The following is a 27,902-nucleotide window of genomic DNA, read 5'->3' as shown; positions in this document are numbered from 1 at the left end:
AGTAGTAATAAGTGTGAGGAGGTCCATATTTACAACTTTTACCAGCAAGTACTTCTATTATGGATTTTTATGACAACTTTGTGTTTTGAAATGTTTAGTTTGCCAAGCTGATTTTATTAAATTTAGTTTCTTTGTTTTCATTAATATGTATAACCACTAATCAGAGCTTATGATGAACATGCAATGACTTTTTAACAATATACAAAATAAAATGATAGTTAAAAGCCAAAGGAAAAGGTTCATTTTAGTTAGCTAATTTATCATGCTAGCAATGTTGGAAAGAGAACAGGCTCTGTTATCAGACTGCTTTTGCTCAAAAGTCAGCTTTATTGCCTAATTTCCTTATCTTAAATTGAAAATGTTAATAACATCTACATTGTAAATTTTGGGGGAAGGTTGAATAAGATAAATATATTCAAAATGCTTAGAAGTGCATCTGCCTTGTAGTAAGTTTCCAATGAACAGGGACTATAATAATCAAAGTTTCGAAGATGAGTTGAGACAGAGGCATGACAGTATTAACTAGCAGATACTACTAGTTCCCAAACTTCAGTCCTGGAATCTTAGTTTTTAACAAGCCACCCCCGGGGGTTTTGATGGCAGTCAGTGCTAAATTCTACCAGTAGCCTTTAGAGCAACAGCTCAAAGCTGAGAAGAATATAAGAGCTATCTCAGCTGTCTTTTAGGCATAAAGGTTCAACTACAATTTCCTTCTCTGTGTTGCTTTTATCCATTGACTTCGTGGGCATTCCTCCTCCATCCTTGGAAATTTTAGCATGTGTTCTATACTTTCTATTTTCAGTCCACTTGTTCAGAATCTCTTCTTAAGTTCTGTGCCCCAATTTCACTGCTGCATCTTGCAGAATATTTAAAGGTAGGTAACTTCCCATTGCCTGACCCATTGAAGCACCCTTTTGCCTCAGAAATAGCCAATTTACTCTTGGATAATCTCATTCATTCTTTAGCCAATTAATGTAAAAGCCAGTAAGATGGGGCCTGAAAGAATAGTATTGGGATTCTGGCTATCAACCAACCCTGAGTTTAGAGAGTTGGGTTTTTCTATAACTGTTGAGTTCCTAGCTGTTGGAATCTGTGTGACTAATTCCTTGATTGGTCTTTCTAGTATTAGACCCTGCAAGGAGTCTTTTGGTTATAATTATTATAATACTCACTTTTTGTAGCTGCTTTTCCTGTATATTGTTTAGTGATGAAATGACATGGGATTTAGGAATATACATGGGTAAATTTCTGGCCTTGTGTGATTTATCATCCTGGCCTCTCAGGTTCATATTCTTCTCACTGCCAGTGAACTTCATTTTTAGTGTACTTCATCTACTTACGCATTGGGTCCAGTCTGGATATTGCCATCATATTAACTGTATTGAAAAATAAATACTAAGGCTATTTCTCAACTTCTGACTACCATATTTTGTCATTCCATATCTTTTACTAAATTACTCCTACTGCACATATTTCAAATTTACAGGAAACTCCGGGCCTCCTATTTTTTCTGTTCTTTCAGCTACGTTTTGTTTTATACCATTCCTTACCTAGTTTAGAATCCATAATCTGTCACTTCAGTGGATCATGGGTCTTCTATCAATATCTCAATTCTCTTGTCCTTTGAATGCACCCACTTGGTAAAACTCTGTCCATGTATTAATTTTAACTTTTCACTTCTCTAAGCCTTTACTCAATCTTAATACTTCTGAGGAAAATTATATAGCCGTGCAGATTGTTGATGTTAAAAAACATTGGTCTCTATTTTCCAGTGGGTACTGAATGTTTTAAAGCAACCATGCCATGGTTCTATAGTCAGCTCTTCATTCTCTGCAGTGAATATTTTAAACCTCCTCAAATGTCTGACCTGGATTTTGTTAACCTCTGCACTACTGGCATTTGGTTTAGATGATATTTTGTTGTGAGGGCCTTCCCTGTGCATTTACAGTGTTTAGCAATATCCCTGGCCTCTACCGACTAGATGCCAGTATTACCCTCAGCCCCTAGCTGTACCAACCCCAAATTTTCCAGACATTGCTAAATGTACCTGGAGAGGGGCAAAATAACCCTTCAGTAGAGAACCACTGGTCTCACTCTACCATCTTTTCCTCCACTTTTAGGTATAATCTTGTCTTCACCTTCAGAGTGGAATTATACACTTGCATATGGGGACATCCTTATCTTCCTGGCACTAAACCTCTAAAGAATCTTGGGTCTGTAGCCATCCTCTCATTAAGGCTCGGTCCCCCCTCCCCCCGCCGCTTCTCTCCCCCACTCCCATAAACTTTACAACATATTCCAGTTCCTTCCATTAATTAAAATGAAACAAACAAACATTTCTCTCTTAACCAAGGTTACCCTGAAGCCAAATTTCTTTAGAATAATTTACCTTCTCATTCCTCAGCCCATCGCCATCTGACTTCTACCGTAAGCTTCTATAGGAACTGCTCTCAGAGAGTTTTCAGTGGCCTCCCTGCACACAATCCACAAGGCATTTATTGGTCTTTACCTTGATTTATTGTAGGACTTGACTCTCTTATCTAATACTTTCTTCTAGAGGAAATGTCATCCCGCGGATTTTGTGACATCTTATTTTTCTGATCCTTCTTTGCATTCTTGGCTTCTTAGTTTCTTTTGAAGGATTCTGTTTATAATTTTTAAGTTTCTGTACATTAGTTGAGTGGAATTTTCTAGGAAACCATGCTGATGGCTGTATATATCCTGTTTGCTATAGACAAAATTATTCTCTAGCTCTTTGTTTAATTCTATAAATTCAATAAAAAATTCCTTAGACTACCAAACTTAAATGTCAGCAATATTTCACACTCACAAATTCTCATTCCAGCCAATCCTATCCTCCTCTATCAGCAAAGGTTTCAGTATCTGAAAATGTGTGTCATTTGCCTAGTTCCCTCAACCTGGTATAATCTTTGACTCATTCTGTGTCTCATTCCCAAAGTAAATCAAATTCCAAAACAATTGAGTTCTCCCCCTCAATATCCCTCAGACGTGTCCCTTTCTCGTCCTCATCACTACTGCCACTGTCCTAGCTCTTGTCTGGATTATCACAACAATCTGATAATTGGCCTCTAGCCTCCAGTCTTGCCCGTCTCACATTCACTTTTCACATGGCTGTTAGAATGATGGTTATAAATTGTATATTTTAGCACGTCATTCTCCACATATATCTGTTTCTTGGCTTTCCATTGCTCCCGAATTAATACAAACATTCCTTGCCATGTCTTATAAGATCTCTCACATTACTAATACTGCTAATAAAAATAGCAAAAACAGCAATAATGACAGCCACCAATTTTCCGCACCTATTTTGTGCTAGGTATCATACCATATGCTCTAAATCTTCTGAAATAATTACTAGCATCATTATTTCCCAAGTGAGAGAACTGAGGCACAGGGAGGATGTCTAAACTGTCCCTATGAAGTGGCAGAACAGGAACATGGAGATGCACTTGCATTCCTGTGATATCAAAATCTGCCCTCTTAATTGGTACCCACACCAGATAACCCTGCACATTCCACATTGTTTACTCTTCAGGCCAGCTCCACTTCTTTCAATTTCGTAAATTTGATATTACTTTTATACCTCCAGAGCCTTCGCCTAGGATGCCATTTTCCCTAGGGAGCTTTTCCTGCCTACCCTTTTCCTATAGTCTTATTTATGTACCCTTCTATTATGTTCTATGAGACACTCTCCAACTGCATTTGAGGTCTGATGCAGCATTAATACAGTGGGAACATTTGTTGAATAGATAAACAGATGCATAAATGATCATGACTTGTTATTACAGAGTTGAATATTATATATTGTACTATGTTTGCTGCATAACCAATTATCTCAAAATTTAGTGACTGTAAATAATACATATATTAGCTCATAGTTTGTGTGGCTCAGGCATCTAGACATAGCTTAACTGGGTTCCTTTGGCCAAGGTTTTTCATTTGGTTACAATGAAGTTGTCTTTATAGGCTGGAACTGTAGTCTTATCTGAAGACTTGATGTGCAAATGGATTCTGGACCCAAATTTAAATGTGTGATTGTTGGCAGGCCTCAGTCCCCTACCATGTTGACCTCTCCATATTGCTGTCTCACAACATGGCATTTAGGATGGGAGACACAGTAATTCTGTAACCTAATCTTAGAAGTGACATCCCATCACTTCTGTCATATTCTATTCATTTGAAGCAAGTCATTATTTTCAACCCAAATTCAAGAGGAGGGAATTATATGAGGTTGTGAATTATTGGAAAGTATAGGAATCATTAGGGGGTCTATTTTAGAGGTTGCCTACCACAAACTTTTACCTGTTACTAAGTTGAAAAAGAAAATACCCACTGACATGGCCATGCTAGCTTTCTGTGGCATGTGAGGTAGTACCGTATATGTCTGTCTTCTCTGAATATCAAAAATTTGCCTGATTGTACCCAAGATTTCCCTTAGTGAAATCATCATCCATGTGAACTGTAATTCTTTAGTCCTTGAGCCTACTGGAAATTCTATATGAAAAATGCCAGAGTTGATTAGAAAAATCTAAATCATTTTGGAGTCAGTGACAGGCAAGAGGAGCTATCTAGCCAAACCTAATGGTGTGAGGACATACTCTCACCAAGGAATGAGTATAATGTCCAGAATAAAATGCAATTCTATCCCATATAAACCATCCTAGAAAATTTTCACATTCCAACAGATAAAAGAATGACTAATTTTTTAAAGATTTTTTTTAGTATTTTGAAATCATTCAGAATAGTACTTTTGAATGGTTATGCCACTAACTGAATACACAAAATCATTTGCCTTATTTTTCTGATTTTATTTTTAGGCACTGCTTTTTTTTAAAAAAAAATAAATGTTTTCTAATTAGGTATGAAATTTTGTTGTGTCAAAATGAAATCTACAAAGCAAATTGTGTTCAAAGAAGTATAACTTTTATCCCTGCCTTCTGTATCCTGTTGCCTTTCTCTTTTATAAATAACCAGATTTTCAAAATTTGAAGGTTTATTTATTCTAGTTTTTGTATCTATATGATATATATCTCCTGACATTTATTAAGGTTTCTTCCTCCCTCCCCTTTGATCACTACCTTCATATTAATATTGTTATAAAATACCTTTGTATTTTATTTATTAACCTTAATATTTTGATTATTACATAATGGTTCTCTATTCTGGGCAACATTGATATTAAGTAATGTCTTCTTCCTCCTACTTTCCCTTTTTCAGTATCTAATTTAAATTAATATATTTTTATATTTGCAGTCAATACTTACATTTTATATACTCTCCATTCATGTGTTATTATATACTGTTATTTATTCTTCAAGACCATTATTTATTCCTTCTTTTGTAAGTGTTCACCATGAAGCCATATATGATATCTTGCAAATCATTTTTAGTTCTCTGAAACTAATCCTCTGATAGATTTCCTAGGGAGAGCTCCTGGATGCAGTATTCTCAAGTTCTTGCATAGGAATAAAATTTTTCTGTGGATGAATACCTACAAATTTATTTAGCTAGATAAAAAAAATTTTGCTTCAAAAAATTTTTCTTGAGAATTTTAAATATGCCTCTCCATTGTCTTCTATCATAAAGCGTTTGGATCAAGTGCGATGAAAATCTGATTTCCTTTGTCTTATAAATGACTTGGTCTCTCCTCAATGCCCAAGGACATATTTTTTCCTTGAAAAATTATTTTTACTAGAATTTTCTCGGTATTGGCCATTTTGGGTTAATATTCCTGTGTACACAGAGTTTTTATTGTGTGTATAAAATTTCACATCTTTTAATTCATTAAACTTTTTATGACATTATTGTTTTTAGTATTTCCTGTTTTCTTTTTCAAAGGTTTCTATTTCATGAAGGTTATATATTCCTTGCCCATTTTTATAGCTAGTACTTTCTCTTGGGTTTCTTAAATATCTTTTGATTTTAAAAATTTCATACTTCTAATCTTAAATTTCTCTTTAGGCATTATCTATTATATTTATTCAATTTTGTATTCTTTCTCATTTACTCTTCATTTCTGAAACATTATTTTTTCAATTTTCTTGTTCTAATCAATTTCTGATTTATTCCAATTCTTTTATAGTTCTATCATTTCTTAATTCTTTTAGCTTATTATTAAATGTTGGGTTGCCATTTTCATCTGTTTTGTCATCATATCTTTCCAATGTGCATGTATTGCCTATAGGGACATTATGTTTTCCCTATTATTTTGCTCCTTACCCCCTTTTATTTCATATATTAAATTTATATGAGATTTCTCGAGATCCTCTCAATGTTCTCCCTTTTAAGTAAGAGAATTTTATCTATTTTTAGGAGGAAGGAGTGGATCATAATAATTTTTTGGCTTAATGGCATAATGCTCCTTTTTCAGTTGTTTTCAGGAACAAATGGAAAGAGATGGTCATGTTCTTTCTGAGCTTCTGCCTCTGTTGCCCTCCTACTTTACCTGGGTCTTCTCTTTCTTCATTCATAGTGCACCTCTCTTTGTCAATCTAGACTTCTTCTCAGGCTGGTGCTTTGATCTGTGCTTCCCTTTATTAGCTGTGAGTGTTCTTTACTCCCAGACAGACTCCCAGATATCCCAGCAGAGTGATATGTGGCTTTATGTGGCTCCTTTATTTTCACCCTTTGAATTGGAACCTACAAAGGTGTCTCCTCTATTCTGCTACTGTTTCCAGAATGGCCTGATAAGCCATCCAGAGATGAGTGTGCGTGTGTGTGTGTGTGTGTGTGTGTCTGTGTGTGTGTTGGCTCCTTTTTTTCCTCCACTTTCTCCTGCACAGTTTCTTAAACTGTGTGGCTCTTTATAGTTGCTGGCAGTTTAACCCTACCCACAAATATTGGTTCTGTGGTAGATGTTATCTATAGGTTTTTGGTTTTTGAAATCCTTCTTGTATACAGATATTCAAAAGAAAAAAAAAATACCACTGTTTCTCAACTGCCTCTTAATTGTAATATCTGCCTTTGAGGAAACATATTATTATTTTTTTTTTTCTAAGTAGGAGATAATGTAGAACTCCTAAAACTACGATTTGTGTGTCCTGCTCATTTAGAGAATCTCGGTTGACCTTGGAAAGGGAGTTATCATTCATTTCTGCTAAATCTATTATGGCTTCTAAACTTGCCTAAAAACTATTAAACCATACTAGGACTTATCAGAACGTTTTCTCTCAAACAGCCACAATGCCGCCAATTTTGGAGTTCTTTCTATGGGCCAGAGACAGTGCTATGTACCTTAATCTTTTAAAATAACATGACATGACTTTCCCCTTCATTTTATAAATAGAAATAGGGAATTCTTGTGGTTTCATGGTTTGCCTAAGATCATATAACTCATGAGTGCAGGTGCTAGTTGATTCATTATGATTTCTACTACTTAATAGCCTTCTAAGGAAAGATGAAGTAAAAGAAATAAAAGACAGATTTTAAAATTTGACAGAGGGCTTATACCTAAGGTCAGAAAGAAGTCCCCTTCGAAAAGAAGTTATCTAGTTTTATATAATTTTTCTCTCTCCTTATAAGGGCAGCTTTATCTGGTGGCATTTTTCAGCCCATGACTTACAGACAAACACAAAATGCCAAGTATTCCAACATTTTTACCTCTCTGAGTTTTTGTCTCACTTTGAAAAGAACATTTAAAAAGGATGAAGTCACCTATTGAAACCCTGGCACCTGTAGGGCAGATCAGTGTGGGTGTGCAGCTGCTCCGCACACAATGGGAGAACTGTTTTACTGGCATGAAAAGAAAAAAAAAAATGGTTCCTATTGAAACTAAAGGAAGAGATTGGGTATACTTTGCTAGATAATTGAGATATACTTTAGAGGTGAACTGACTGTCTAAACTCTGACTCACCAAATACATGGAAGAGGTCGTTAACAACTAAAAAAAGAGCTAACTGGGTAAGGGATAACCCCACACCCTTTTATACACATGCACCTTTCTTAAATCTCATACTTACACTTAAATTTCAGGGCTTTATTATCAGGCTTGTTATAGTCCTTCTTTGATTTCTTAAGGAGTTTGAAGTATTTCATGGAACCTATTTGCTTTGGAGGTTGAGGTCTCCAGAGATACATTAGAGTAGCAGACAGTGGTGGACGAGACTGCTCCCCTTCTTCCCAACTCTCAACAAATGTTGAAGAATAGTTTATGCTGAAAGTTTACTGTGCTTAGAGTAGTAAGGAATTCATACGTAGGAAGATGTGATCTGTTTTTCATTAGTTCCTTAATTCACTAATTTATTTACCAAATAATAAATGATTTAGTCACTAGATATAGGGAGCAAGTATTATTCTCTATCCTCAAGGAACATACTGTTAAGTCAGGGATAAAACAGTAAAGAAATTAAAAAATATGTTTAATTTGTAATTTTCTAAGGAATAAGTAAACTGTGTGCTCATGTAAGAGAGCCCTGGAAAATGATTGAAATCAGGAGCGAAGGGTGGTGAGCTGCAGTCTCTTGGTGGATGTGCCATTCATTGAGTCTAAAGGGTAATCAGGAGTTACCTATTAAAAGAGAAATCCAACCAGAATGGTGTATGAAAGGCACATAAATATCATCATTCATGGTGTCTTAAGACTTCTGTGGCTCAAGTGAAGTGATTGGGATTGAGATAGAGTGGCAGGAGGTGAGGACAGAGATGGGGACAGACCTAGATGCAGCCTTGTAAGCTATATTAAGCCTACTAAGGCTATTACTACCACCACCACCACTGCCACTACTATTACTTATATTTAGTCTTAAAAGCAAAACGAAGTGATAGAAGACTTTAGCTGGAAATGATGACATGATCTAATTTACATCTATAAAAATATTAGGTGGGCTGCTGTTTCTTAAAAGTAAAATTGTATAGAAGAAGACATATAGTATTTAAATGTTTTCAGATATCATATTAACCCCTAAAAACACATGTGTCTTCAACCCAGTTTTCATTCCTGTAATAAAATAAATAGAGCTTCTAAAGAATGCTGATCTATGTTCTGAACAAACATGGACTATAGGGGCTTTTCATGTATTTTGCTTATCCACGCCTTCCTGTTTCCTGGAGCACATGATTTAATTATTGTTTTGTGTAACCACAAATGACAAGCAGGATATGTCTGAAAATCATTTGTTTTCCTGGGTGTAAGGCATGCTTCGATTTTTTTCAAGGCTCTCTGTGATACCTAGTTTATTTTTCCTAATGCCCTCAGGGTTATGTCCAGTGTATGGATGTCTGCCTTTTCTTACAGACTGAACTAAATTTGGCATATGACATATTAGTCAAACAAAACATCAAAAATAGCAAATGAACTAAGAAGAAAAGCAGAAATAAAAGAAACAACAAATTAAGTCATTGCAGCATTGTAAGACTCATTCAAAATGGGGTTGTTTTATGCTTATTTTGACACATATTATAACAAAATATTTTAGTTTAGAGATATAAGATTTTTATTTTTTGAAGCTGAACACTATGAAGTACAGTGTAATAACTGAAATCCCATTGTAAACACTCCTATTGGTCCCCTGATTCTGAACATCCCACCACAATTAATTCGGTTAGAATATGTGGTTTTGGTGTATGTACAGGACTGCAGAAACTAGCTGACGACCATCCAACTAAATTCATTCTGTTTGTTTGGGATGTTAGCCAGATTTCCTGATCAGTTTTCTAGAGGTAAAAAGAAGGTTCAAAATTCAAAAATATTGGACCACCTAGTAGCTTGGGATGGTATTAATTATGTCCATGCTGTATCTAATAAAATTAAGAGTTTATAATTATAATTGGTTGTCGTGATTTTAGAGTATGGTTATTAATGAGAGAGTAAGTATAATCTTCCTTAAAAGCCACTTCCTCTACTTTTTCTTTACATACTTAATATATCTTCACCTTTTATATCTGTGTATATCTTTGAGACACAGAGACATATTGAAATATGACTTTTCCTTAAAGGAACCAGATGGTTAATTTGTGAAAATGATATTGCACATTGTCCACTTAGGAATGAGGGCTATGTTCCCAAGTTCTAGACAACTGTTATACTGAGTTAAACAAGTAAACCAAAAGAATGGCCAACATCTAGCCTTGGGCATGTATTTGTCAAAGTCAGGTTTCTAATTTAGGAAATTAATTGATTTTACACACATGATAAATATGTTTAGAAGGAAAATCCTTATAAAAAGCTGAAAAAATTGTTCTTTGGCATGTAGATTATAGTTTTTAACCTTCAACAGCTGATTTTGATGTATGTATGTACTAATTTTCTTCCGCTATTAAAATTGAGACATAGTTTTAAAGCTTATTCTCTGTAATTTTACTTTATTTTATTGATTTTTTTTTTGGTTCTGAATATAGGAAAAATAATGTTTATAAAATATCATTTTATACTTATTAATTTGTTTCCTCTAATTATTGAGTTTGAAGTTGCATTTTATTTCAGCTGTTTGCATATAGTATAACTCTACTTTGTAACAACAAAAGGTAGGTTATTCTATTGTTTTGGGGGCTTTAACCAAATAATAACTCCAGAGCTTTTGTTGTTCTGGGGAAACTGAACCAAATATATCCCTTTGAGATTGTAGTCAGGAAATTATCCATGGCACCTTGTTACACGAAAACTTATTTCCAAAGCCTATAAGAACTTGTCTGCTTAGGTTAAACATCTCTTTCTCTCTCTTGCTCTATCTATTGATACTATATAGCTTCAATGACTCTTTCCATGAAGTTGTCCCCATTTATATCGTTCTTGGAGTTCCTAAACTACTCACCGACAGTGGTGCCATTCTGCACATCTTATTTTTATTGTTATTTATTCTTATGTACACCTCTTTCACCATCTCTTTTATCACTGATCACTTGCACAGTGCTGATCCCTTGCACATATGGTGGGAGCCAGATAAATAGTTGTGGTTAATGGTGATAGGATGATGAATAAGAAAGCTTCTGAAAAACTTCTCCACCTGGACATCAGCCAAATGTTTCTAGAGATAAAGAGGTAGCTTCTGGGCATCCATCAATCATGTGAACAGTTGAGAAGCTTAGAACACAAAGTACACCCATGAAGTTCTAATTGATTTCCCAACCAGAAGAAAACTTTTCACAAACAGTGGGAAGAGAAGGGGAAATAGCAGATGTTGCAGAGATTAGATGAATTGGAGTTAGCAACAGTAAGTTTGTGACCAGCAGCTTTCTGTCAGGAAAAGAGAGAGAGAGAGACAGTGAGGGAAAAATCAGTTCTGCAGAGGCTATTACAATGGGATGAAGAAACAGGCCCATAAGCAATATTTTAATGTATTCTTTAGAATCTGTAATAAGAATCTACCTTGCTTTATTATCTAGAAATGTGCTACTTTAAAAATATCCTGAGGTATACACATGTTCACACACTTCTGAAATAAGTCACATGATCATGTTTTGTTATTTTTGCTCAGAATGTTAACTTATCTTTAATATTTCAAAAACATTTTGAACCTATAGGCTAATGATTAGTATTCAGTGGGTTACTAATATGTAACTCATAATGGAAAGTTGTATGAGATGGAAAGTTTATACGTAAATGTAGCAATTATATATTTGTCTAGAGGAAAATACATTAATGAAAAATAGTTTTCTTACTGTGTAGGCCTTGAAGAATTATAATGGCAATATTTGGATTGTACAAGTATTGGAGTGGTATTAAATATCCTTAATAGTTAATATAGTGCATAGTTTCTTTGTGATTACCTGTGAAAGGTTCTTCACTAAGCTATCATGCATGTTTATAGCTGATTTTAGTTTTCTTCTTGTTTATTTCCTAATTTAAAATTAGAGAATATAAAAACTAGGTAGCAGATAGAGGTTATTGAGCTGAGAATCTGTTTTAATGTATATCTCATCTCGCCATTTTGAACACACTTGTCGCATTTGTGGTATAATGTAATTAAAAAATTACTTTAAGACATTCATCATATAAAATGCAATGTTAGCATTTACCTTATAAAAAGGATGACTACTTATATATGTTAAAGCCTTGAAGTTGTTAGAATTTTACTGTTTTGGGTGTTATTGATTCACGATTAAATTTTGAAGACGAAAAAGCTACAGCTCTTTCTCTAATCTAGAATTTTACAATAGCTATGCTATTGATATTTTGATGAAGATAATTCTTTGTTCTGGAGCTGACCTGTGTGTGTGTGTGTGTGTGTGTGCGCGCGCGCGTGTGTGTGCACGTATGTGTGCGCGTGTGTGTGTTATATGATGTTTAATAGCATCCCTGCCCTCTACGCAGTAGGTGCCAGCAGTACTTCTCCAACCTACTTGTGACAACTGAAAATGTCTCCTGACATTGCTGAATTTCTCCTAAGGACAAAGACGCCCCCAGTTAAGAACTGCTAATATAACCTGTTTCATTTCATGCACACTCAAATTTTACAATTCCTTGGGGTTAAAGCTATGTGTATCATATTTGTAATTTCTAATGAATGCATAGCTAAAAGTATAAAACATAGTTTTTTGGTAGACTATTTAAATAATCTATAAAACCGATTGGAAACAGTATTGGTAGGATTCTAATTAGTAATTTCAAATTAATGACATTTTGACTGGAATACAGTTTACTTGTACATACTTTATTTTAGGGTACATGTATGTGGAAAATAAGCTGTAATTATACTGATATATATCTGGGAAGTGTCTGTATTACTTAGAAAAAGATAAAATTTTATAAATATAAATTAGATTGTGTTATAAATTTGGCAAGAATTTGAGGGGGGAAAAAAGGTTGAAATGATGAATTTTTTTTTTTTAGGCACGGCAACCTTTGGTTGATCTCACAGATTGCAAGGACCTTGTCCACTTACAATAACTTATTTTTTAATTTTTTATGCCTGTAGCACCTGGTCTTCCTAGGTGGTCTCCCATCCAAGTACTAACCAGGCTCGATCCTGCTTAGCTTCCGAGATCAGATGGGATCTGGCTTGTTCAAGATTGCATGGCCATAGACAAAATGATGAATTCTTTCAGTCAATTATGTTTGCCATACTGATAGATTTAATAAAGATATGGGTAATTTATTTTAAATTATTTTAAAAGGCAGTAGCTTTGCTACTGTCAAGGTTAAAGTTATTCTGGTTGTTGCACGAAGACACACTCAGTACACATATCTACTGAAAATGAAAGAGGACTTTTAGATTAACACGGGTTTGAATTATCTAACCTCTTGATGCTTTAAAGTATAATCCATGGGCCAGTTACAGCAATATCAACTGGAAGCTCGTTTGAAATGTGTATTCTTAGACCCCACCACCTATCTAATGGAGTAAAAATCTGTATTTTTAACAAGATTCCCAGAGATTCTTATGCATATTGAAATTGGAGAAATGCAACTATAAACATTATTTCCTCTCTCCAGTATGATCTAAGCTTCCTGAAGACAGAAATTTTGTCTAGTTCGTTGCTATAGTTTCAGTGTACAATCTAGTGTCTAGCTCAGAGCCCGCAATAAATATTTATTGGTTGAATGAATGAAACTAATCCATCGGTGTATAGGATACTCTCTTTGTGACTTTTATTTTAATTAAGACAGATAAGATTTGTTTATGTTAGCTTGCCAGTTCTCAACTTGTAAATGTTTTATGCATTACTAAGAAACATAAAGAGGTCATATTGCTTCACATACCTTTTTAACATATCATTCTGTCATTTACAGAATGACAACATGCATAATATTTACAAAATATGCCTGCCAAACATGATTTATGTGAGTTACTTCCAGTTCATTTTTCATTTACTACGATATTGCCCATTAGTTATTTGAAGTATAACATTTTGTAGTAAAACTCAATGGAAAAAATAAACTTGAGCAGATGTGCATTTGGTAGCTTTATTTTTGGTTTAGACACTGTCTAGTTTAGGATGTATAATTTGTATGATAAAATGGGAGCCTTGAATTTTTTGTGATAGTGCTTAGGTTTGCTGAGATTAGGGCCTGTATTTCCCATTCTACAATCCTTGTAGTTTTGCATCAAAACAATAGTTGGCCTTCAAAGAGAATATTAACAGTGTGAGAGAGGGATGCACGAAAGGAGGGTTGTTTTAAAGGGGACATTACCACAATTATCACTCCTGCGACTATCACCAGCTGCTCGGCATATGGTGAACACAGTGGTTCAGAACACTTTATTGTTTTCCAAGATCAAATCTGAGAATCTGAATTGGAGGACCTTTCTTAGTTACTTTCTTCCTTGTCCAGGACTCACAGAAATTATCTGAGTTGGGATTGTACATGGCAGCAATTAAGCTTTTTAGTACTCAAATGATTTCCTCCATGTGAAGTGTTTCTCCTAGCTGACTTTGGAACTTTGTAGCATCCATCACTCTCTGAGTGAAGATCTTGTGACTTCCGTGATGAGGTAATAGTCACCTGGAGTAAACTGATACCCAGTGTACTTTAGAGGTAAGTATGTGGACCTGGGTGTTCAATAGGCCTTCGCCTGGGTACACTTACTGGTGTGTGATCTGAGACAGGTTATTTCAACTTTAGTGCCTCGGCTTCCTTATCCATAACATGTGGTTAATATATGCATAGGTGTGCAATATGATTTTAGTAAGATACTTGTTTAAAGTATTTAGCATAGATTACGACAAATAGTAAAGCCTCAGTAAAAGCAAGGTATTAAATGCAAAGGGCATAATGGGGAGATGTGGTGATGTATTAAAGTGTCATTTAAAAGCAGAAATTAAATGAAAGTGAGTGAAATAATAGTAGGAAACATTTCATATAGCACTGTGTGCAAGGGTGGTTATTAGTGCTTTACGTATATTCAAGCAAACACAGATGAATGACATGAGAGCACTCACACTGGACTTCAGACTTTCTAGAACAGTGATTATTGGGGAAAGTCTATGGCCTCAAGAACAGAAGCAACGTCCAGTGCACCATGTAGCATTGCAAATGGATCTTCAAGGCTGAATGCTAGGCTCCATCTTTGTGCAATGTGGCTTTTAGTTGCATAATTAAAGAATGATCAGCCCTTTTCTTGGTGTGATAAGGGACTAGGATTCAACACCAGTGCAACAAAGCAAAACCTTGATTCTAGTGTTATTCTGCCTGCCCAGCATTTAGGTTTGGGAGAATATCAAAACTTTCTATGGTATGTCCAACAGGCTAGGACCTGAGTCTTGTGGTGGCAGGGTATGAAGTAGAAGGCCACTGATATGATCCACCAAATTAATGTTCATGTTTGGGGATCCATAGTTTATTTAACATGACAGAATAGTAACCTGATTCATTTATCACCTCAAAACTCTACCAAGATTCATTACCTAAAAGCTATAGAATTTTTCTCTGCAGCTTTCCAGGAATTCAATCTATAGGGAAGAATTCCTGGAAAAGTTAATTCTTAACTCTCACATATTAATTTAACTAATCTTCCTACCAATTTATGAGATATTTCTTTTACTGATGAGTAAACTGAGTCACAGGGCTTAATTAATATAGTCACAGCAAGTTTGTTGCAGAGCCAGATTCAAACCTAGGGAGCTTGGCTCCAGAGGCCATGTTATTACCTACAACAAAGAGCTTTAAAACTGAATTCTTAAAAAACATAAAAATAACAATAATACAATAAATACACAATGCTAAGTGGACAAAATCTCCACAAACGTCTAAAAATAATCATGAAGTAAATTTTAATTGGCAACTCAAAATTTGGAAATAGTGAATACTACCTAAAGGAGTATTTCAGATGAAGATTGCTAAAAATGATGATGGAGAGGCTCTGGGCCATAATTCTCTGGCTGAAGGTCCAGACACAGCACTGATGACAGGCCAGAGACAACTCCACTGATAAAGACAGTGACTGATGAGCTGACAGCCCAGTCTTAGCCTTCAGCCGGCAGCAGTCAAAACAGAAGATTCCTTTAAAAAATCTGGATTTGCAATATAGAAAAAACTCCTTCCCTCTAGTTTTATTCAGGTGTAGTTAACAAATAAGAATTGTACATATTTAAGGTATACAACTTGATGTTTTGAAGTAAATATATCACCACAGTCAGGCTGATTAACTTATCCATCACCTCATATAGTTACCATTTTCATACTTTTTTTTTTTAGTAAGAACACCTATGATCTACTATCTTAGCAAATTTCAAATATACAATACAATATTGTTAATTACAGTCACCATGCTGTACATTAGATCTCCAGAATGTATTCATCTTGTGTAACTGAAACTTGTATCCTTGGACCAATGGTCTCCCCATTTTCTCCACACCCCAGCCACAAGACTTTTAATTCTTAGTGTTGTTTACAGAGCAGAAAGTAAGTGCATCTCTCTCTCATTCCCTTGTTTATATCCAATTAGTGCCATTGTTTGAATGGGAAGGAGGTGAAAAATTGAGAGATTCAGGATCACAGATGATTCAGCCAACATGTTCTGTCTGTAAAAAGAGAAACACATTTTTGAACCTGACTCATGGGACTGGAACCAAAGCCTTTTAGCCTTAGTTAAGCCTTAACTCTTCTTGACATGGAAAACATTTTTTTGACAACCCGTTTCTCTTCCTAAGATCTATGCTTTAAATAGTATTTTGAATATGCACATGTTTGTATTCAGCTAATAGTAAATCTTTTCTAAATTATTATTTGTTATGCTATAAGGAAATTATTTATTTTTTTTGTATACTTTAATTTTACTGAACACATTAGAAGGTTGTTTTAAATGTTCTTTGAACCAAAATATTTATAGTACAAGGGGTCCTTCTAGCCAGCAGACTGCCCCACTTGCTGTGTTTGGGTATGGTAACATTAGTAGTGACAGCATACCATGATGCCGGAGAGCTTATTCATAAACAACCTAATAGCATTGTCTAATGCAGTCTTTGTTTATTAAAGGTGTCAATGAGTCTATTGCTATATTTAGGTTAAATCTAAATTCCTTTTATCATGCATGGAAAATATTGTTTGTTTTCCATTTGGGAAGAAAGCAGTATGACCAAATAAAAGAATTACACTTAACTGGAAACAATTATTAAGAGTCTCAATTTCAAGAAGGAAAAAAATACAATTTCATTTTATGTTTTTTAAGGGGGTACAAAAATACCTTTAATGCCTTTTGTAAAAATATTGTGTACGCATTTCTGTTTTTGTAGGCATTAGTTGATGAGTGACTTTATCTTTAATTGGAGTTTTTAATTTATCACATAATAGCACATATATTTTAATAATAATAATCGACACTGTGGCTGGGCACTGTCCTTTCTATATATATCCTATTTTCTAAGAGCTTATGTTATATTTATTTATTGTTAATAATTGAGTTTAAGAAATATATATACACATATAGTTTAAGAAGTATACATATTTATAATATATATAAAGCTATATATATTAGCATTAATAAGGAAACAAGTATATTTTGAAGTCAATATGGACTGAAGCCATCACAGGCAACAATGAGCCCAGTGTTTGTGACAGTCGAGGAAAATGGTCTTAGAGTTTAAGAATATCTGTGAAGAGTGGAGTTAGATGGTTAAGATTTGAATAGACTGTAGATAGATTATGGAGGACTTTAATAACAAATTCACAATCTTAGATTTAATCTAGTAGGAATTACACATTCTTATAATATATATGTATATATAAAATTGCATATTCTTAATTGAAAAAAGTGAAATGAAGCTCTGTTTTAGGAATATTGATCTTAAAATACCCTTAATGTTTAGTGAATACTTTTTTTTTAGAATGTATGATACGCAAGTGCTATATACTAAATGTATTCTCTTCCCCAATTCATACATTGAAATCCTTCTCCTAAAGTGATAGTATTAGGAAGTAGGGCCTTTTGGAGATGATAAGGCCATGGGGACGGAGCCCTCATGAATGGGATTGGTGCTGCTATAAGAGACCCCGGGGTGGGGAGCTTCCTTGCCTCTTCTGTCTGTGAGGACACAGCAAGAAGGCCGCTGTCTTTGAACAAGAAAGTATGCCCTCACCAGACAGGGAATCTGTACCCTGCCTTGATCTTGGACTTCCCAGCCTCCAGAAATGGGGGAAAGAAATGTTTAAATCACCTAAACTATGGTATTTTGTTATAGCAACCCGAAGGGGCTAAGACAACAAGTAAAATACAGTAATTCCTTGAACTATTTAAAAATAATGGTGACAATCAGGAAAATATCATTTACAAAATCTCCCTCCTCCAGTGATTAAAAAAAACAGAAATAGTAAATCAAGCCAACAAAATTACTGACAACAGCCAATGTAGGTAAGAGACCCAACTTCATGTGTAAATTCCACAAGTAACAGTCAAGAAAAAAAACAGATGATGACCTGGCTCCTTATGTCTTTTAAACCCCATCTACGGAGCCTCAAGACATTGTTCTATGGCAAACGATGATTTATTAAGTCCAGATCATTCTTATATTTTTAATTTAGAGAGAAGCAGATTGAGGGGCTGAAATGAAGGTCAGGGAAAAGTCAGACAAGATTCCTCAGTTCTCTGTGGAGGGGAAATCTATCAGTGCCTACCATTTTTAACTCTCCAATTGGTCAAACAAAACTAAAAACAATTAGAAAACTCTATAATTCATAAAATTCATAATATAAAATGATTCACATTCAAGTCAGATTTTAAAAATCTGAAAGAAACCTCAAGTCTATTTCTATCCCCCGAAATATTCTAATACCTTTTGGTTCTATAGAAGAGCTCAGTAAAAATCTGAATTCAAGAAGATTAAAAACTCAAGACGGCATTGCGAAGAATTAATAGAGTGTTTGAATAACTAAGGAAACAAAATTCAGACTAGAGCAACCCTATTATAGAACTAAGTAGTACGTTAGAAATAGAATACATCGAGTCAGGTTATTACCGTAGGGTGAAACTTGAGATAATTACAGTGTATTCCAAGTAAAAATTAAATAATAAAGAGAATAGATGTGAATGATGATAAAGGCATCTAACATATGGATAATGTGTACAAATTAGTAGTTACAAAATAGTCATGGGGATGTAAAGTATAACATAAGGAATATAGTCAATAATATTGTAATAACTAAGTATGATGTCAGATGGGTACTAGATTTATTGGGATGATCACTTTGTAAGTTATATAAATGTCTCATCACTATGTTGTACACCTGAAACATACAATATTGAATACCAACTGTAATCGAAAAATAAAATTATTGTCTACAACCGTGCTACCCTGAACAATCCCAATCCCATCTGATCTCGGAAGCTAAGCAGGATTGGGCCTGGTTAATACTTGGATGGGCGACCATGTAGAAAGATCAGGTGCTGTAGGAGTAAAAAGTAATTTAAAAAAAAATAAAGGATTGCAAGCTGACAAGGTCCTTGCAATATACGAGGTCAATCAAGAGTTGCCTCGTTTAAAAAATAAGAAAAAATAAATAAATAAAATTATTAACATAGTAAAAAAAAAGTGTTGAGGCTTTGTTAAAAAAACAAAAACTTCTTATGGATCAAGTTTATCAAATAAAGACTTAATTAAAATGAAGAATTTAGAAAAGGAGAGATTTTAACAAATTAATTTCCTTGAATGCAGATAGATTATGTCTAAATTGTATAGATTTTGTGTATAGAATAGGATATGAATCTAATAAACCTTGTCAAGGTAAAAATAATATGATTGACCAAAACAAGGCTGTGGGTGGAAGTTAAAATGTGCTGTTACTTTCTCTCTTGTAGAAGGAAGTAAATATGGACTTATAAATAAAATTAATTGATATTAAAAGTCCAGTCTTAACTCTATCCATGATATTTCTTCTTAACATTTAGAAACTATCTAAACTGACTGCTAGTGAAGAATTATCTGACATTTAATAGCACTTTTGGTTTTACTATATATGTATATATTTTCTAACATTAAATAATTAAAAATAACATGCGTATTCCGATCCCATTTTAATAGAATATATGAATGCTTTTGTTCCTTCATCTCTTTTTTTCCACCAGCTTACTGAATATTTTATTATTAATAGAGAATTGTTGAAATGATACTTATTCAATGTTTAGGGTAATTATTTCTGGGTAGTGGTATTTTTGGATGACTTTTTTTTTTTTGCCTTTTTAAAAAGCTTTTCCATATATATTTTATTTTAAGAACATATACCTTTTTTCATTGAAAGACCTTTTTAAAAAAAAAATTGGTAAGCTTAAAAAATTTATTTATCAAGCATTTGACAGTGGTAAAAACAAACATGAATGTTTCTGTCCCCAAGTATCTCATACCCTGTTCTCAAGAATTTTATCAATTTTAAAACTTAAAAAACTAAATCACAATATTCTTCATGTTCTCATCCTAGATCTTACTTATGTACATGTAAAAGAAAATTATAAAGTAATTTTTTTTTTGAATTCAGATTTCATTTACAGTTGTTGAAGTCAAGATCTGATGATGTGGTTGCCTTATTTCACATTTCATCAAGTCACAAACTTGGCAGGATCTGAGGATTATACCCTACTTGTATGCAAAAATGCATGTCAGTATCATAAATATTTGCAAAAGACATGAAACTTCAGGGTCAGAAAAAAGACAGTTTATTACAACAGTAGCAGTAAGGAGAATAATAGTATAGCACTGATTTTCTGAATTGCAGGTCCCACCAGAAAATGCAGTTAGGACTGGGTGTTGCCAGGCAGTGGGTTGCATCAAAGAAGAATCTTGGTATCGGGAAGTGCTGGTCTGATAGAGGGAGCTGCTGGCAAACCAGTCCATCCTCCTCTTAATGAGAGAGATTGTCTTTACTGCCCTGGAACGCTAAGCAAATCTGCTCCAGGGAGAGAGATTTCTCTCTCTTTACTTTCTGAAACATAAGCAAATTTACTCCAGGAAGAAGTGTATCTTTCTTTGCAAGTCTGCATGCTATGGACATCCAATCTGGAGTAAATTAGCTATTAATGCCTTTTAAAATGTTTGGATATATGAGAAACCCCTAAAAATTTGTCTCTCTGTAATATCTAGAAGATGTGACTCCTCGAACAAACTTCATGCTGCATAAGGAAATTGATTTCTTGTCTATTTCATTGTCAGCACGTGGCTGATGACTATGGAAGTTCTTATTTGCTTTTGTTTTTTATTAAATGTTCTCTCTGAATTTTGTACTCAATAAGAACTATAAACCAAAATAAAATTTTTGAAATTTATGAGTCGACCAATTCCTATACTAAAGCTAAGACCTCAAAACCTTTACTTTTCTCAGATATTTTGTCAAAATCCTGTAGAACTAAAGCTGAATTCTATTGAATAGGTGATACTGTTAGAGTTATAGAGTATGATGCTTTACTAAGGAATATGCATTGTATTTTAAAACTATAAATTTTAAGGCATTCTAAATATAATGCTGTTATTAACCACTGAAATGTGACTTCCTATGGAATTGTTATAGCAGAAATATCATTAAAACAAATCCCTTGTTTAGTAATTAAGTCATTCTTATTATTGTAATAGAAAAAATAGAAATTAATTAGCATATTGAAATATATGGAATAAAAATCTTATTAGTACATTTTTGTAATATATGTACCATTCCTTCTAAATCTAGTCTGGGACTACCTCTAGTAATAATCTCATCATCTCTTCTTTTATCTTATAATTATTGCCTCAGTTCAACTCTTTTCTCTATCACCGTATTATTATAATTTATTATTGCTTTCCTTGCTTCTAGTCATTCCAGGTTTTGTCAGACCTATTCTTTGTGACTAGTAATTTAACATGCTTCCAGAACCCTCCAACAATCCCTGTCTAATCAACTTTTTTATTTTATTCCAAACATTCTCTGTAATACATTCTTTGTATATATATTTTTTTCTTATCTGAGACAATTACCTAATATCCATGTTTGCTAAAATAATAAACATTATTCATGGACTGGTTCAAATGTCTTTTTCTTGGTAGCCAAATAAATTTAAGCCTCAATTATTTTGTTTTCATATATGTCCCTTAGCTTTATGTGCCTGTAGCAATTTTGTCCTCATTTGTAACAAAGTTGTTTATGTTCATGTTTGGTCTTTCTAATTTGTAAACTCTTTTTTCCCCCCTATTTTTTTCCTCTAGCATGTAAAAGTCACATCTGGGTCTCTTTGTCATCCTGGCAGAGACCTTCAGCAAATCATCTTAGAGCAATGCTACAATTTTGTTTGTGTAAATGTAAGTAAATATAAATGATTAAAAGCCCTTGGGGATCTGTATAAGTATAATGTGGAAAATAATTTATTTTTCTTGATTCTTAAATATTTGAATTTAAGATTTTGGTAAATGAGTTGGTTATTTAATATGTATTTGGAAATTTTATATTTTATCTTTTGAAATAGGGAAATAACATTTTCTAACAAGCTAATTCCCATAATGAAAAGACAATGATATTTCTTTAGACGATATTTTGTTTTCTATCTTGTACTTGGTGTAAAGCAAGTAAGATGACATATTAATAAATTAATAAGTAGTTCAAATTCTAATAGGTATAAACTATGGTTATCTTTTAAAAATGTTTTAAAAATTGAGCATGATAAATATTTTAAATGATTATGTTAAAGTTCTCCATTTTTCTCCTTGAATTAACTTTTAAATCATTTAAGAACCTCTTTTCACTTTTATTTTTCTGATCTTTTAGGTTAAGACCTCTGAATTTGAAGAAACCCAGAAATTACTGGATGTGCTTAAAGAGAGTAATATTTCCATTTTGTATCCTGTTGTTGTTATTTCAGTAAGTGAATTATGCAGATTTTTCTCTTTAAACTATGCTTTCTTTTTTGGAATTCAAGTGTTCTATTTAACAAAATGTCATCAAACTGAGGAAATCCATCTATACCCAAAAGAAGAAACTCTTCATTGCAGATTCTTGAGTTTACTCTCTTGCTGTGACTTCTATAACTGCTTGCCCTTATTACTGCAATTGTTTGGTTGAAGTGACAGGTTTAGAAAACAATTTAAATCAACCTCTAGCGACCAATTTCATTTCTTTTACGACATTAAAATCACAAAACATGTTGCTGAGTAGACTAGTTTTTTGGATAATTTGAAAGATTTATTTAGCATATTATCAGGAGGCCATTAGAAAAGAAACCCTGAAATTAAAAAATAAGAGGAGAAAATGAGAAGAAAGAAAATTTACTCTTAGGTCATTTTATCTTTTCTGTTTTTTGGACAGCAAAAGTAAGGTGAGCAACAGATGAAAGAAAATTTGGGGGAGATATTTGTGAACGACTAAAAGTGTTATTTTTAGTATAGAATTTACTTGATTGGCCTATTTAACTGTGTAGCAGAGGGGATATATGAGAGAATAAAGCAGACAGTAATAGAATAAGAGGCCAGATCTTCCAAAATAGCTGAGTAGCAGAATCTAGTCTGCAGTATTTTTCTATGAGAATGGATTCCAAACATGAAATTCTCAAAACAATTGGTTAGCAATAGCCAAGTTCCTTATGCTCAGGCCTATTTCATAGTGTAGAAAATAAATTCTTGTCAGGTAAGATCATTAATACAGAGTAAAGATAATTTGCACTACAAATAAATAACTTTAGATTAAGCAGTGCAAGTAGAAATAAAGTAGCATTTGCGGTAGGTTTATTTTATCAGCCTATTGTATTTGGTTATATGCCCTAAAGATAAGTTCTGTGGTCCTGCTGATTATGGAAACCCAAGTTCCACATGTGACTGATTTTAACAGAATACAGATATTTTTATTGTTTTTGTTTTTGTTTTGTTTTTTTTTTAAGAAAAATTATGAAATGTGCCCAATGCCAGAAGTCTCTAATGCTCTGTAGGGTAGTGGTAAGTTCAGAATTCTGTGTTTGGCCATCTCATTCTCTCTCCACATTAACGTGCTTAGCAAGTTTACTGAGTCCATGTTACCAGATTCTATTCTGAATAGGCAATACAGTGCTGCAATGAGAGCTTTGAACTCAGAATACCTCGGTTCCTTGGTCAAGTTTCTTAACTTTTCTGAGGCTTGCCTTCTTTATTTTAGAAATGAAGCTGATAATCCTACCTCCTCTAAATCATTGTAAGGATTCCAATGAATGAAAAGCGTAGTTGATATCACAGTGTTAGGCCCTTGTCAGGCATACCCATGTTAGTTTCATTTAATAATCTAGCTCCTCTTCTTTCTAGTTTGGGTGATAGGACTCAAAGTTCACTTTCATGCTCTTGATTCCTGAGTTTCAGTCATACATTTTCCAACATTCTCTTAAGTACATTTGTTTGTTTACTTCACTGTCTTCTCACACCTAGCATATCAGATCTATCTGATCTATCACAAAAGCACGTTCCCCATCAATTGACTTCTTTCAGTGGCAATACAGTTGTTTCAGGCACTCAGGTGGGAATCTGTGTTACCTTTGAATTTTCCTCCTACCTTTTCCCTCTGTCTGCCTCTATCAGATACAACCTCCCCGCCGCCTCCCCATCTCCACACACGGTGTTTTTAAACTGTTGGCTCTCCTATTTTATTTCTGCTGTTGCATCTCAAACCTAGACCTTTGTATTGGTCTCATAAATATTTGCATTTAATTTTCTTTTTACTTCTGTCAAGTTCCATTTCATGTATCCCAGTAAATACCAGGTTTTTTTTGGCTACCTGGTGTTCTGTATCAAATTAAGGAAAAGATGGACAATCCTCTAATTAGGGAGGAAATATCTCCCACAAGTAGTTTGAGAAAAGTATTATTTTAAGTCTGTATACTCTAAGTGTATATACTATAAACACTATAAAATGTTTACTTTAAATTGGAGAGTTGTCACTCCATAACTAATATTTGTTCACTCATAATTTTCTTGTTGCTGATATTAAGGTTGCTATTAAACTTAATTGGAAATGTCATTAGAACATATCTAGAATCTGTATCCTTAAGATAGAACACATCGCTGGAAAAGTTGAGTAAAAAGCATACTGCCTTCTTGGATTGAGAGTCAAGTAAATTGTCTCTGGATTTTTGAATTGTCCTAGAAATGATCGTGTAAAAATTTCATCCTTTTTCTGATACTACTTTTCCTTCAAGTGGCCAAAAGACCATTTTAATTATCTTGTGACTTAAAATTTGGCAGAACCATTCAAATAGTCCCTAAATTAATAGTTGTGTGGAAAATACTATGATTATTGCAAAGTAAAGTAAAATAAAAGATTTATACTTGAATCTAGATATTTAAGGACACAGTTTACATATTAGTAAATGGAAAAAATACATATATATGTATATATATACATATAGTGTATGAGTATCTAAGTGTGAATACACATGCAGACAGATATACCTATGTATATATATAACTGAAAGATGTTACACGTACCAGGCTATGGTGTTTCTACTTTGCTTCTATTTGAATTACTTTGCTGGAAGATTAAACCAAGACGGAAAGGACTTTACCATGGGTATTTTTTTTTTTTTTAAATAAGGCTTTTGTTAAGCAATTTTAAATTCTCAAAAGAAGAGTCAAAAAGGAGTCTATTCATCTTCTTTCCTAAACAGGTAGATTTTATTCATCAGAAAATAAATCCAAAGTGACACCAAAGTCATAGAAAATATGCACATTTTTTTGCAGAGTTGGGTGATTCAGTAGTTATTGAATACATACATTGTGAATGTGTAAAAGCCTATTTTATTTTGGCTGAGATGAAATGCAGTGATTGTTTTTCCGATGCAAGTGGATTTATCAATTTCTGATTGCAGTACATCAGAAGAGAGGAAGACTTACTGGGAATCAGCCAAATGCAAAGTAAAATTGTGGCTGATTAGGTGTTTGTGAGGGTTTTTCAGCTGAGACACTATATCTAGTTAAAATTGTCATTTGCAATGTCATCATGTTTCACCTTACAAGGAAAATTACTCAGAAGAAATGGGGCCGAAGGGCAGTTTAGCTGGGGCCTTTGGCAAAAACAATGTTAGATCAGATTCTAAGAGCAAAAATTGGTGTCAGGTCTACAGTGTTGATGAAGCCCACATTATCTCTTATAGTCACAAATTAGATATAAAAACATTTTGGCATTCTTTGTTAGTTTATTCAATAGTCATTCAAAAGGTACATGTGACTTTCAACGTCATCTGGAATTTTATCTGTGGAAGGGAGCTAAGCACTAAAGGAGTCAACAGTTTATGTTGCTGGGTTCTTGGTACATGGATACTTAACCATATTTTGATTTATTTCAGGTTCTTTGGGGGTCCATGAATGTCCAAACACCAACTTCTTCCAGTCTTTTATGAAAGTAAAATGGGTTAGGATATTTTTAATGTAGGAGGTTTTTGTTGTCTAAGGTAAACTGACATAGGTAGGAGGCTGCTGCTTTAAGATCCCCTTAAAGAAAGGATCAAAATTACACCATAAAGAGTAGAAAAAAAATCTTATCTTAAAAGAACTAAAACAATTTTATTTTCTATTTAAGAAAATCAGGTTACATTTGTAAAAATGAACTTTTTCGTATAATCTTGTGACAGTATATGATAATATGTTGTGACATGCTTCATTTCAAGTGGTCACTTTTGCAAAATAGTTTTAGACATTTTTAGTTTTGTAAAAATATCCTTAATACTTTGATGTTCAAAATATTCTTTTGGACCTCTATTTTGCCATCTTTTATATATATATATATATATATCAAGTAGTGTAATTTTGCCAAGTTCTCATTTGTTGATAGCATTGAGTATGATTTAAGGAGTTTACCAATGTTGATTTGATTAATGATAACCTGTGTTTTGGTAGATGTAACTTAATTTCGTTGTAATTATATTGAATTATCAGAAATTTCCAGCTTTCCATAATCAGCTAGAAACTGACTGATGGTACTGTTGACTACTTAGGCTAAACTCGATATCAGCATTAAAATGGGTAGAGATAGCTGGGTGGAGTCACTTTACAAGTGTTTCGTTTCCCAATGAATCTGTGTGTGTGAAAGGACGACATTTGTTATATATACAGTCTTTTAACTGTGAGCCTCTGGAAATACATACTCAGATGACAAGCACAACCTATACTAAGAGAATACTCTCTACTTGAAAGAAAAATAAAACTTTTTTTTTGTTGTTAGTGACTGGTTGGCATAAAGGAATTTAAAAAATTTAGATTCCTTCTTATGTCTTTTAACAAGAAAGCCTTATAAACATTAAAAACCAGTGCTTTCTTTTGTAAAGTTAAATTGTGTAGGAATTATGCTTGAGAGTCCTTTTAGTCTATTGTGTAAGTTATCATGGAGCCAAATTTTTCATTGTGAATTAATTGAAGTTACTGTTAGCTTTCTCTTCTTTGAGGTTACCAGTGGGTATGGAGTACTTATTACTAGAACCTTTTTCATATTGCAACTCTCAAGAGGATTGTCTGGATGCCCTTTTTGGAATCACTTAAAACAACAGCTATTAACATGGGACATGTTCAGTTCTCTGTTTTCTACTCCTATCATGTGTTTTTGTTCACTACTTAAATAATGATGAACAAGTATTTAGAAAACTAAAGTAATATATTAAATGTACGAAAATAGGAAAATAGTAAAAGGTAGTTTCATAAAATTTCTGATATAAAAATCACTCCAAAAGAGCATAGGCTTTTACCTAAATGAAATAAGACTCAAAAGCGCTAAGAGTCTGAATTGTAGGCTGAGTTCGTGGCTTAGAAATTAATGAATTAATGATGAGAGAGCTTTTTTTCTTTTTCTTTGTATTCCACCTCCCCCGCTGCCCAATCAATGAAGAAGAGAGTTTTCGGAGACAAAACTAACTGTAACTGTTGTCCAGTCAAGATTATGTATAAACAGTTGTAAAATTCTCAAAAAATACCCTCGCAGATCCAGAAAGTAAAACCTAAAAAAAGTCTTCCGGATTTTGGATTTTGCAAGATTTCCACAAAATATCCTTTGGTACTAGTATCAGATGGGATAATGGACAGTATATTCTTATTTAAAGCTGTTTTTTTTTTTT

General features: G+C 33.6%; 1 protein-coding gene and 2 pseudogenes across 3 annotated transcripts in view; 2 read left to right on the top strand and 1 right to left on the bottom strand.

The window, feature by feature from the left end:
• ISPD (isoprenoid synthase domain containing) overlaps nucleotides 1–27,902 on the top strand; it is a 229,117-nt gene that overhangs the window by 98,302 nt on the left and 102,913 nt on the right. For all 3 annotated transcript variants that reach the window (XM_025046929.1, XM_006911961.3, XM_025046930.1), the window contains 2 exons: nucleotides 22,057–22,149; nucleotides 22,613–22,705. In XM_025046929.1, the coding sequence (XP_024902697.1) occupies nucleotides 22,057–22,149; nucleotides 22,613–22,705 (186 nt within the window). The remainder of the gene's footprint in view (nucleotides 1–22,056; nucleotides 22,150–22,612; nucleotides 22,706–27,902) is intronic.
• LOC112479833 lies at nucleotides 12,864–12,982 on the bottom strand (annotated as a pseudogene).
• On the top strand, nucleotides 19,168–19,286 carry LOC112479943 (annotated as a pseudogene).

The sequence above is a fragment of the Pteropus alecto genome, unplaced genomic scaffold (assembly GCF_000325575.1).
Source record: "Pteropus alecto unplaced genomic scaffold, ASM32557v1 scaffold21, whole genome shotgun sequence".
NCBI lineage: Eukaryota > Metazoa > Chordata > Mammalia > Chiroptera > Pteropodidae > Pteropus > Pteropus alecto.
Note: the sequence above shows the minus strand (reverse complement) of the source record. Positions and strands in the feature narration are given on the sequence as shown.